Source organism: Rhynchophorus ferrugineus, unplaced genomic scaffold (genome assembly GCF_030347505.1).
Source record: "Rhynchophorus ferrugineus isolate W39M unplaced genomic scaffold, kcgeb_rfMv2 rfM9, whole genome shotgun sequence".
Classification (NCBI taxonomy): domain Eukaryota; kingdom Metazoa; phylum Arthropoda; class Insecta; order Coleoptera; family Curculionidae; genus Rhynchophorus; species Rhynchophorus ferrugineus.
Window position 1 is genome coordinate 31,567,411 of NW_027472588.1, and position 13,564 is coordinate 31,580,974.

The window sequence follows — 13,564 nt, forward strand, 5'->3', positions numbered from 1 at the left end:
TTCTATCTCTATATGATCTCCTGTGAAGTAAGATCAAAATATCTGCTTCTAATCAGTTGTCATCATAAATTCTATTTTTTTGATAGTTTATGTAACTCACATAGATTTGTTCAAAACCTCAAAAAAAAAGAAATATATTTATATTTTAAATAGAATTTTAAGCCTAGAAAATCTATAAAAACATAAGTGGTAAATCTAACATATTAAATTGTATATATGTAAAAAAGATATTGTTAAAATAATAGTCACCGATTTGGTTTAACATTCGAATACTTTTACTACACTCTTTTTAATTAACTCCCAGCTTCCCAGCCCATTCGATTTTTTAATACCTATAACTAATAATTTGATAAAGATGTGAAAGATACTTAACATGATCTAATTTTCTATCCATATGAATTGAATATACGTTCTAAATAAACTAAATATAAATGTCAATGACAATTGTACTAACAACAAACAAATTACTAACCACTAGGAACCAAATCTAGTTCAAAAAATGTATACAGGTAACAAAGAAAATATTCCTATTAATTTACATTAAACACATTTTTATCGTTATTATAACAAATGCAACTAAAATGTTATTTTAAGGAAACCCAAGAAAATTATCACGCCATATACGTATAATTCTTATCTTAAATGGTGACGTTAATGTTTACGTAAATATTTCAAATTTCATAAATTTGTTATATTAGTTACTACTAATATAACTACCCAACTTAACTATTAAATCCGATGGTCTTGACATTTCTCTACGCAAAATAATAATTTTGATTTGGTATTGTTAGTTATTCAATGATCCCAAAATTGCGTTCTTCGGTTTTATTACTTTTATTCTTTGACTACAGAAATCTGCTGCCGAAGTCTATCAAACACTAGAAACCAGCTTAAACTGTCAAGGAATTATCAGACAATATAGCAGTCGATGAATCAAGTTTCGATGTATTTTAAATATTTAACTACACCTTTTTCATTTGAATATCTAGTGAAGTACAAATTATTAGAACAATTGGTTAGAAAAAAACTACAGAATTGAAACTTAAATATATTTCCAGGAAAGATAAATAAAGTATTGCATTATATTTTCAAGTTTATATATATATATATATATATATATATATATATATATTTATATGTACTCTACAAAATACCCAGAAATATAATCCCAGATGTTGAACACGGGCGGGGTGCCAATTGGAACCCGACACCGAATAGCTGGCGGCAACCCCGAGACGTTTATCTGGGATATTATTGAAGGGTATTTCGGTCATTCAGTGCTCAACCCTCGTTCGGTTAAGACGTGCCACCATCGACTGCCCAAGCCTCGTCAACAGGTAACTCCGCTGCCATCCTTTTTATCTTTGTATTTTTCTCATTTTTTATATTGTCAATAAATAACGGTCACATCATGTAAACACCACTGTTTCATTTCGATTTACCTCCATTCACCGAGCCACATCATTTACCCTAAATAAGTAATATAATTCCTACATATATTAATTGTGTTTACTTGAAAATGTGCTACAAAAACTATTGAAAAGCTTCTTATGCAGCAAACAGATATATTACCTTAATTCCATACATTTAAAATATTAAAGGAGATCAATACTTACTTATGCAAACGACTAATTTCTGGTGGCAATGTGAGTAATGAATTATCCGAAATATCCAACTTAATCAACGTCCTCAACTGCAACACGCTATTCGGAAAGTTCTGTATCCCGTTAGACCTCAAACTCAACACCTGTAATTCCGAGAAATTGTCCAAAGACTCACAGGGAAGTACGATCTCATCGACAAAACACTCGCTCACGGTCTCCTGTCGATTTCTGCAGAGATTGTTGAGATTCAGGTGCTTCACCGTCGAACTGGTATCGTTTTGTATAGTGAACTCTAATTTTCGCACAGGATCCTAAAACAAAATATAATGAAAGTGATGGTGATTTGAAAGGAAATACGATAGACCATATCTGGTCATAAATTACCACGTTGGATAAAGAGATCTTGATAATGCCGGAAAGTAAAAGTTCTATATGTGGCGTTAATTGTTCGATGTTAGTTGTTGAAAGATCGGGATCAGATATAAGCAGTAATATTAGACGCGGAAATAACTTCTCATAATTGTTAAAGTTATTTATGAACATTCAAACATTGTACTATCCATTTTATGATCCATTTTATGATCCATTTTATGATCCATGACATTCAGTGATCTATTACATAAAACATATTAGTTATTAGTGTTTAAAAAGTTACTAGTAATTAGTGATGAAAAATTACATTTAAAAACATAAAGTAAAGAGAGATCTAACTTCAGAAGCAATTTTGGAGAATTGTTTCATATACACATTGTTTCATAACATAACAACTTCTGAGATTTTTAAAATAAAAGAAAAATTGAAGTTTCTTGTATTTATTTATAATAAATATTATATAGCAAAAATATAATATATATAACAGTTACTGAAATACTGATTCACCATATGGAAATGAAAGCAACGAAATATCCAATATGGTCATCATAATTTAGAATAAGCACCCAAAACTTTAAAAATGGAATCATTATCATTATTCAGTATTAGAAATCTAGTTACTCGATTAAGATGTGACAATTAACAACAATCTTAAAGACTATATTTATTCGATTTAAAAAAGCTGAATAGAACTGTTTGAACATGTTAGTTATATTTTCAAACAATTGTAAGACAACAATGTATGATTTCATCGCGTATTAACTACATAACAAGAAGATAAATTATTTATTTTAGTTTTTATGAACGCAATAAATTAAGAAAAATGATTCCATCTGCTAAACAACGTTTAAAATGAGATTGGTCTCTTTTTAATGGTATTCTATTTTCTAAATTATTGAAAAAACACCTATCCCGTAATTAGATACTACTCAAGATTAATTGGTTATTTATGAGATTTCTGACTTTTGTCTTTTCTCTTATAAGTTTTTAAAGCACAGAAATATCTTATGGAACCTTTCCCATGTTTATTACTAACAACATAACTAAATGGCAAAGATCCAGTTGAGAATGAAGAAAATGAATTTTTATAAATATGTTACATTCAAGTTGATGCTATTTGAGTAAAAGTTCTGTAACTACGTAGGTATAAATGTCATCTCTTTTGTTCCTTGAAGGCCTATGTATCTCTTAAGCCATCCAAAACTAAATGAAATACAGGATATTTTAAGTTGGCCTATTAGCATCCCAAATTAATTATAGTAAGCAGCTTAGATTAAAAGGAATTTCGCGTGTTGATAAAATATTGCTTTTTGAAGGAAAAAAATACAGTTGAAGCAAAAACTTGGCTTGATGCGAAGTTTCCAGGCACTGCCCCAGGAAAATCAACCATCAAGGATCGATATGCTAAGTTTAGACGTGGTGAAATGAGCACCAAAGACGGTGAATGCAGTGGACGCCCAAAAGAGGTTATGATCGAGAGGTTATTAAAAGAGTTTTTATTTTATTTTACTATATTATTTATTTCTTTGAATCTTACTATATAAGTTGTTGCATTGATTGATTGCTGAGAAGACAAATGGCAGTGAAGTTTAGCCAATTCTACCGAATATGCCAAATATGTTGTTGGTAAAGCTCGACCCTCATTTTTCACCAGACACATAATAAAACTTTTTTTGAGAGGATGTCCTGTTTTGAGATCAATAAACTGGATTATTCGGGATTTACTTTCGACTTTTATCTGTAAGATTCTCGTAAAAATCATCCCCCACAAATTTCAACAAAAAGTTTTTTTTTGCGAATAATAAATGGAAAACAAAAATATAATATTTCAAGTTTGTTCAGTTTTCAGGATCTCAATTCGAGTTTTTATAAAGCAGAGCTTATCAACATCTACAGCATCTTCAACCTTTCTAGACTGTTCAAGGCACAACTGTCTAAAAATACGTTTTTGTTTGAGAGTTTGTGCTGGGTTTTCGTTCAAATAAATGTTACAATTCATTGGATTCGAAGTTAAAACCGAAAATTGGGATATGATGAAGTAGCATCACTATAAGTTCCTAAAATACAGAATATAGAATTTGCAATTAGCATTCCATAATTAGCATCTGTCAATAATACTAAAGGGAAAACTGTTATATTAAGTAGAAAAATGTCATAACTAAAAGGTTATGTTACTTAACAAATTTGTTAAAAGTTGTTTACATTAATATTTCGCATTTTCACCGATAGATATCGCTGATCAAAATACACGTTAATGAAATTATATTTTTGATCTGTAATACTTTGATTGTTTCTTCCTTTATTGTCTTCTGTTATTAAATAATACATGTTTAGCTTAGCTTTAACTTTTTTTTTTGGTATTAACATTTGCTGCAAAATTATTATTGATTTAATATCATCATCAACCACTTACATTTCGTCCTACATGAGCAGCTTTGCCTTCTTCATCGTCCTCGCCATCCAATGAGTCTACCTCGATCAAATCGCACTCGCGAGTTTGCATGGCTCGCTTCTGATATAACCTTAAAGGCTTCTTAGGAGGCGTTAAAGCCGTCAACATGTCCTCGGACGACACCAAATACACCACAAATCACCGATCAGTTCATTAGATACATTTCCACGATAGTGCACTTTTCATATTATTTATCGTCGTTCTTTCTTGTCTTTACTGAACTCGACGTCTTGTCTATATAAATTGATAAAACTTGAAGAAAATAACCGTTTTTTTATGTATGTGTGTTCCTTCTAGTTGTCTCCGGTGCGTCAACCTTAAAAAAGCGCTTTAAATCAACTGAAAGACACAATTGTGATTCTGTGTACGACCCAAAGCGTGACATGTGATGCTTGGTTAATTCTTATTCTCGGCTCGTACAGTCTACCGCATATAATTTGCTCCTCTACATAAGCCCGAGAAGAAGGAACACCGCCGGCATGGAGACACGCTCAAACGACATATTGTTGGCGCAACAAAAGGTTTCCTCTAGTAATCAGGAACTAAAGTCGCAATAATTAGATATATAGGACATAAAATACTATCAACCGTAAAATTTGCAATATATACACAATACATTTTTTGTTTACCTATATATAAAATTATATAAATATTTGTAAGTGTTGCCAAATCAAACAAAAGAAAAAATGGGAGGTTGTGGAAATATGGAGTACTATACATGTTTTCATTGTTGAGTATATTTCAAAAACAATTAAACTTTAAAGCAGTAAATTTCGTCCAAAATATAGTCGAAATATAGGAATACCAATTGAAGAATACTAATTCAAAAAACTCTTTACAGCGTATACTCATCTCAAAACATTTCATTCCCAATGCTTACAAAGTTCACTGTTCAAGTTCACCAAGCAGTAACTGTTAAGTTCTGTTGAATTCTTTATAGCCCAATTACTCAACTATATACAATAACATTATAATAATATAATTTTTCAAGGGGACGCATTTAAGTCCCCTTTGGTTCTGCATTACGATAAATTCTTTGTTTCATCGTCTCAATTCTACTAAATATGGTTTTAGTAAAAACAAGAATAGTATACATGCATGACCTTAAACTAATAATTGCTACACAGAACCAGTTACATCAAACGGACCGTACGGTGCTTACAAATTAGTGGGTCAATCATAATAGAAGATAAAAATATCTAAATACCGTGATCTAGAGGAAGAATTAAAAAAGTTGTGGCAAATAAAGAATATCCACAATATAGAACTTATTCTATCAAAAAGAGACACCAAAAAACTGTTGACAAATATTTATAAATTGGGTTTACATGAACATATATACAAAACTATGTAGAAAGCAGTTTTGTTGGCAACAGCATTATTAGTCCGAAAGCTCCTATCCATATCAGCATCAACAGAAGTGAGTTATCCAAGACACACAACAGAGTAATCAACAGTTAATCCTTCCGGTATTTTAATATCTGTGGTAAATCAATGTTCCCCTACAAAACAACAAGTAAATATTGAGTACATATTTTATATTTTATGTTAAATTTTAATAATGTTTATATTTTATAATTTATTATTCATTCAAATCCGTCTATACAACTATTTCTACATGCTTTTTAGTCCGACTTTCCAAGGAAAATAAGAAATTTTATGTTTGATTTATAATTTGTCACAGTTACATTGCCATGCCAATTTTTATTTTAAGTATTTAATCTCTATAAAACTAATCATGTGGTTTTATCAAGCCACTTTATGTAAAGAATATATGGTATACCAAAAACTACCAAAATACAATCATCTTGTAGAGCAACAATGCCTAGTATCTTGGAATAAATATTGATACAATACTCCATTGAAATGAATATGTGAAAAAGCAAATTCAAACAAAAATTTAATTAATTTGTTGGTTAGTTTCAATTTTCTGTACATAATAAGCTACTAATATTTAAACAAATTAACAAAAGGAATTGAGGAAAGACTGTCCATATTATATACTACTATATAGACCATTATTATAATATCAACGAAACAACTCTTGGATGATACTGATATATTATATGAATATGACATTTTTTATTTATTTATTATATTGTTACTAATCGTTGCCGACTAACTTACAATGTATCTTTACAATAACTTAAATATATATCTAGGAGAACGCATCAGCTCTACTCTCTGGTATGATAGTGTTTATGTATTAACACTGCTGTTTTTCTATTAAATACACCTCACTAAACTTATTGATTCATTTTAATCTGTGTCCTATTCCTATATGTGACAGTCGGTATCTGAAGGTCTCGATGTAAGTAATCAGTCATGTATAACATATCTCGGTGCACCTACAATACTTCTCAGGACTTTGTCCTGGAAAACTTGTATCCTATTTATATTACTTTTCATGGAACATAATTGAATTCTGTATGTCTAGATAGATTTCAATACTTACTTGTATAATAGCAATTTATTATGTCCTGATAATTGTTATTTTCGTCCAATTAACAAATACATTTCAAATATATTTCCTATATTTCAAATAAAATAACGCATGAAAAAAAATTGTGATTTAAGGCTAAGTAATGAGTAGGTTAGTCCACAATAACTAGTAAATATACTTTACAGTGTATCTTAAATACGAGTTAACTATGAAATTTATTTCAAAATTTTTCTAAGATAGTACTTTTTTTCGAAATCATTGCTGGCAACGCTGGATAAATACATAAATTACCAAGAATTTAACCAAACATATTTACCACTGTTTGAGATAGCTAATTTTCCACTTATTCCCTCGTTAAAAAAGAAATTAGGGAAATCATCACTGTAATTGTTCAATTTTAGTGATACATTCATTTTAACTCTAGTTTTAATACAACCTAAAACATATTTTCTTAAGTTATTTTAATGTTTATATTAAGTATCGTATTTAATTTTAAATATTATTTATTAAATGAAAATAGGTAATGTTTCTAATTATAAAATTAATGAACTAATGAAAACCAATGAACCACCTATTAACGAAACAAATTAAATAAATGAAAAAATCACCCAGTAATCTAGATTACTGTTCGTTGTATTGTAGTTGTTTATTGTATGTTTACATGTTTTATATTATTTATTTATAAGTATAACTAAAATGTTTAAGTGTAAAATTTATGATTAAATATATAAACACTGACACTAAAAAGCCCCAGATGTTAGATCGTTAATCAATAAAAATGAAATCTGCAAAAGTATCTTTTAACGTTTCAACAAGATATTTACTGTACAAAATATGACCATTTATTGCCATTTAATTAAGCAGGATTTTACTCAGAGAGTTTGCAGAATCAAATATTTCGGATAGAGCCTTGAAGGTAAAACATGAGGATGTCTATTGGAAAGTGAAAGAAATAAAAACGATGATGTCTCTGAGCTGCATAATAACTGCCTTTGCTAACGATACTGCTGTTGGTAAGGACGAAATAGCAAGAAAATTAAAAACGTCAGTAACCAAAACTAACGATTGGACTATCTAATGGAGAATCAGTTTGAATGAGGCTGAATCTATCACCGTCGATTCGCACATATATCAGTACATCCGTATCAAAAGAAATAATATCCAAATGTTATATACTAACAGCAAAATATTGGACGCGAATCTGCTCTAAAAGGCTCGTGTAAGGAAGAATGTATTGGCTATCTGAAAATATTTTTCCTTGTCAACACACATTAAAGTGGTGCAGTATAAGTAAACCCTTAAGACCATATGCACATAAGGCATGCAAATATGAGGTTCTGCTAAGGAGACAAAGATCTGGACATAATTAATCGGTTTGAGAACATGACATTGATGAGTGCTGTTAATACTCCACGAAATTTTAGAAATGACTGTCCATTGAGATTCAGAAATGGACACCATTAACCAAATCATTAAAAAACTTGGCCAAAGACTTCCTCGCCATGCCAATGTCGAAACAGTGCGGCTTATCATGAACCGGACCGAACAAGAGAGCTCAAGAAGACAAAAGCTTGTAAGCTGCTCCATTGTATAGAGCACAGTGCACAAAACCTTAATATTAGTGTAAACAAGTTGATGAAGCCTAAGGGATTTCCTTTTTTAAATAATTTAGAACTGCAGAATATTACCTTCGGCTATAGTCCTTCAATTCGATATCAAATGCATTATAATACTGCTTTACTAATATAATACTGTTTAAAACAATATGTCCACAAATTACAGAAAATTAAAATTACGAAAATTAGAAACGAAAAATAAAATAAAAAATATGATGCTGATACAAAATCACTTAATCTTGAAGATCATATTGTTAACAACTGTCCAATTTTATGATATGTCCTTATATGTCAGTCAATGTAACATGATTTATTAGTATCATTTTTATCGAATGGTGTAGATTTTATCGAATCTTATTTGTACACTAATAATATTTGTTTTACATAATCACAACAAAATTTAACAAATAATTTCAGTAATATATTCATTATTAGCACTATTTCAAAATTTGTATGTAATATTAATATATGTAGATAATGTATAATACTGTTATCATTTAAAAATCTAGTTGAGAAACTGTAGCTGCGAGTTTTGTAAATTAAATGTATTATTAAACATCCTTTAATAAATGTTAGTAATAGCATATAAAAACAGATAGATGAGATTATTTGTAACTGCTTAATTAACAATATATTATACAAGAAAAAGATTACTTTATAACAGGTCAATTGAAAAGTTCCCAGCCTTGCACATAGATGGCGCTACTAGCATTAAATCCATATTTTTTAGTTAAACTTAACCCTCAAAAGATGCGTGTATAAATTAGATAACTGTCGGATTATTAGTTTGTGAATTATAGCATTTTGAGTGAAGCAATTTTGGTTATTGTGAAAAATGGATAAAAAGGAATTGCACGTGTTGATAAAATATTGCTTTTTGAAGGGAAAATATACAGTTGAAGCAAAAACTTGGCTTGATGACGAGTTTATGGACACTGCCCCAGGAAAGTCAACCATTAAGGATTGGTATGCTAAGTTTAGACGACACGAATATTTGTGTATGAAAAAGCTCTGTGTAAAGTCGATGCCACGCGAGCTCATATTTGACCAAAAACAACGACGAGTTGATGAATTGAAGCAGTATTTGAAGATGATCAAGTGTAATAAATCCAAGTTTTTGCGTCGATATGTGACAATGGATGAAGCATAGCTCCATCATTTCACTCCGAAGTCCAATCGATAGTGTTCCGAGTGGACTGCAACGATGAACCGGTTCCGAAGCATGGGAAAACGCAACAGTCGGCCGGCAAGGTTATGGCGTCTGTATTTTGGGATGCGCATGGAATAATTTTCATTGACTATCTTGAACTACAGCGACTATTACATAGCGTTATTGGGCCATTTTAAGGACGAAATCGCCGAAAATGGCCGCATTTGAAGAAAAAGAAACTGCTGTTTCAACAAGACAATACACAGTGTTACAAGTCAGTGAAAACTATGGCAAAAATACATGAATTGAGCTTCGAACCGTATTCTCCATATCTGGCCCCCAGCGACTATTTCCTGTTGTCTGGGAAGAAATTCTCGTCGAATAGAGAGGTGATCGCCGAAACTAAGGCCTGTTTTGAAGCAAAGGACAAATCGTACTACAAAAAGATACCATCGAAAAGTTGGAGGGTCGCTATAATCAGTGTATCACCCTTGAAGGAAATTATGTTGGAAAGAAAACTAATTTTGCCAAAAAAATGTGTTTTACTATGGTAGACCGGGCGTTTTTGTTTTTTCTTTACTTTTAACTTTATTATATTTGTTTATGTCATAGAATAGTTAGTTATAGAAGGCGATTTTCTATATAAAACGTTTTGACTAAATTATTCGAATTGCATTTTTATTAAGTAATGGTCTTCCACATCTGGGTTCATGGTCTTCCAGTCTGAAACACAATGAACAACCCTTTTCTGCTCATGTAAGACCTTACAAGGTATTCCCTTCAGTTTACTATTATTGACTTTTAAATATCATTTCTGACTATAAACTGACTGAGCAGAATCCATTATCACACAGTATATTTCTAAAATTAAATTATTTTCTAAAATTGTTTCTGAAACCATATACAAACATGATCCCAAGGTCATCAATTTAAGGTTTATGTTAATAAATCGTCTCTATCAGTATCCATGGATACCATGGGTTTTGTCAATATTACATTACGAAATCCGAAATAGACAGAAATTGGGTTAAAACTGAAATAACGCAATGGCTTCAAACATTTGCGATATAGAAAAACTAGTTGAATTATTTAATACTTGTTCCAATGAAGAACAAGATGACGAAGAACCGAATAGTAAATAATCGCCTGACTATATTTACATTAATATAGTATAAAGTACATTTGTATATACATAGTTATATTAATCGTATTTTCAGATACTGTCAACTGCAGTAGTAGTCAAAGACCAAATCAAAAGAAAAATATCAGCCCCTATTCAAAAATAGATGGATCTGAGAAAAGAGAGATTGCGGACGTTGATAGTGATGAAGTATACGACGAAAATGGGGACAAGACTGACCATCGCTCGGATTGGAAACAATGCCCAAAGTGGGACGTATCATACAGGCAAAGTGTATCAGCCACTGACGTGTTTCTTGGGGTAAGAGTATTTTGATATTTTTAATTCTATTCGGTAAAACGACACTTGAAACACTTGAAATTGAACATAAATTGTTAAAATGTAAACACGCATATTTATAAACAGATGATCTTAATACGTTTTTCGTAATTTTTCCGTAAAATCTCATTGTTAATGTTCCTCAATTTCATCAAGCGACGAACTAAACCAAATTGAAAGAAACTGAATACCATTTCATTATTCACATTGATGTTCATCATTTTCTTCCATTTGCAATAGTATTTAAATTACGGTTTTGTAACTTTTTTATAGTATTTATTATTTATTTATTTTTATGTTTTTTGGGCCGGCTTGGTTGACGCAATGGTTAAGGCGACAAGGTCATTGCAATAATCCCACTGTTGCGATAGTCGCGGATTCAAATCCTGCTGGGGCATGGATGTACTTTATGTTTGTGATTGTAATTGCAAATGTCTTTAGAAACAACAGTGGGAAATCCGACAAGGAATAACCATCCCAGCAACCAAGCTGGGTAAGACCGGAGGTCTTCTGAGTTGGTCACTGTCAAGTCGGTAGGCTTAATGCCGAGGACCGTGGTTCGGAGCCCACGTTAAATAGTAGGTCCAGTTCAGATGATAAACCCATAGTTGGTAAAAGGAGACTTATTATTATTATATATATATATATATATATATATATATATATATATATATATATAAATATATATATATATATATATATATATATATAAATATATATATATATATATATATATATATATATATATATATATATATATATATATATATATATTAAATATTTAAATATTAAATTATATATATTTTGAATGTAAATTAATATGATTTAGTAAAATTTACGCTAACGTGCGTTTCATTTATACTTGACATTCAAACTCTTGAATTACTTTAGTTAACATTAATATAGTTGGTATGACATTCTAAATTCTTCTACGCACATTCATAACTCCTCAGAAGATCTATTAGATGATTGCAGGTACCCTGGCTATTTTTTCATTTTAAAATTATTGAGGAATTAGAAAAAGACATTTATTAAATCTAATCAAATCATCGCTAATCAAAATACATGCAAGCATTCAATACTATGCAAATTACAGATGGGTTTTAAAACACCGTCAACATCCAGCTGCGAGAACATGATAGTCACCATAAGGCTGCCAGGTGAAAAACGACAAAACATAGACTTGAAGATTGAAGCGGAAAAGCTAGTACTGGTGTCTCCAAAATACTTCCTCGACATGAACTTACCTCACCCAGTGGATCCGAAGAAAGGCAACGCTGAATTCGACGCGAAAGAAGAAAAACTTACCATAACATTGAACATGGACCGTGAACTAGATCTTCTTAATTTTTAAATTACATTTTTAGTAGTTAGTCAACATCTTTCATCATCAAGTCATTTTACAAGTCTGAACAACATAACCTTACATTCTAATAATTGTCAACAAAATAATTTTAAGTCAATGTCACTTAAAATATCTTTTTTTTTCACTTTATCAACCTTTTTTTTAAATAATTATCAATAATTAGCATATTACTGTCAAAATGCTTATTACTAAACCTAAAAGAACATAATTGATTTGAACGATTTAACTCTAAATCTATCTAATAAATTCTATAGTGATAACAAGTATTTTGTTATTTTAAATGTGAATTGATGTAATTGAAGCGATGTCTTAATAATTCCCTTTAATTCCGTCAGGAATATTTACAGGAATTCCAACACATTAGTTAATATGATGTATTGAAGTTGTTTACCGTATGTCTAAATTAGGGTCACAAAACAAGATCAGATAGTCTGTCCAATAAAACATCCAATGCACATCAAAACTTATGACGTCAGCACGTCGCAATGTGGCCGCATCAACTTAGAATATTGGTTTGCAACGTTTGCCGGTTTATAATCTCTAATTATTATCACTAATGTTTTGAAAAACTTAGACATTTGACAACAGGGTCGATCAGTACCAACACAAATCGAATATTAATCATTGATTTGGTTACATATTCCGACACATCATAATGTTTTCTGTCTCTTTTTAACTAGGGTAAATTGAGAAGGAAAAGCTCGCTCCGAACTTAAAACCAATTTTATATTTTGAACAACTGCATTTGGCAGTATATTCGACCCCATCTATAACATCCATTGACTGTTTTATTGGAATGACTATACAGCACATGAGTTTTGAAAATTCTCATCTTAAATTGCCAAACTTCATTACTGCACTGTTCTTGACTTAAACTTAACCCATTGCAAAAAAATTTCATCCTCAAAAGTGTTGTTTATCCAGTGTATGTGCGGAAATAAAAAACCAGACGTAGTTTTCCTCGGAAGTAACAACCCAAGTTAGCTACATTAAGGATATGAGTGTGAGTTAGCATTGCTTTTACTTGGTACGTATACAATTATTTATATAAAGCATGTGTGTTCATTTTATATTATTATTTGCAGGAATACAACAGAAGAAA

The 13,564-nt window shown here is 30.6% G+C and overlaps 2 protein-coding genes across 6 annotated transcripts in view; one reads left to right on the forward strand and one right to left on the reverse strand.

Annotated features, from left to right (window-relative positions):
• Positions 1-4,793, reverse strand: part of Phlpp (PH domain leucine-rich repeat protein phosphatase) — a 31,071-nt gene extending 26,278 nt beyond the window's left edge. For 2 of the 5 annotated variants that reach the window (XM_076415163.1, XM_076415165.1), the window contains exons 1-2: positions 4,390-4,792; positions 1,617-1,915 (exon numbers count right to left, since the gene is read on the reverse strand). In XM_076415163.1, the coding sequence (XP_076271278.1) occupies positions 1,617-1,915; positions 4,390-4,536 (446 nt within the window). In that variant the 5' untranslated portion in view covers positions 4,537-4,792. Of the gene's footprint in view, positions 1-1,616; positions 1,916-4,389 lie in introns of all 5 variants that reach the window. The other 3 variants (XM_076415161.1, XM_076415162.1, XM_076415164.1) reach the window with 3 other exon arrangements.
• A 5,801-nt stretch (positions 4,794-10,594) lies between these two features.
• Dnaaf6 (Dynein axonemal assembly factor 6) lies at positions 10,595-13,435 on the forward strand. The gene is made up of 3 exons (XM_076415170.1): positions 10,595-10,771; positions 10,855-11,078; positions 12,193-13,435. The coding sequence occupies exons 1-3, from the start codon at positions 10,684-10,686 to the stop codon at positions 12,448-12,450; spliced, it is 570 nt and encodes a 189-aa protein (XP_076271285.1). The 5' UTR covers positions 10,595-10,683; the 3' UTR covers positions 12,451-13,435.
• Positions 13,436-13,564: the final 129 nt, after the last annotated feature.

Bases quoted from the DNA above. Each gene is read 5' to 3' on its own strand.
- Dnaaf6 (XM_076415170.1), top strand. From the start codon at position 10,684: ATGGCTTCAAACATTTGCGATATAGAAAAACTAGTTGAATTATTTAAT. The intron at 10,772-10,854 runs GTAAATAATCGC...TCGTATTTTCAG, and splicing joins AGATGACGAAGAACCGAATA to ATACTGTCAACTGCAGTAGT. The intron at 11,079-12,192 runs GTAAGAGTATTT...TGCAAATTACAG, and splicing joins CCACTGACGTGTTTCTTGGG to ATGGGTTTTAAAACACCGTC.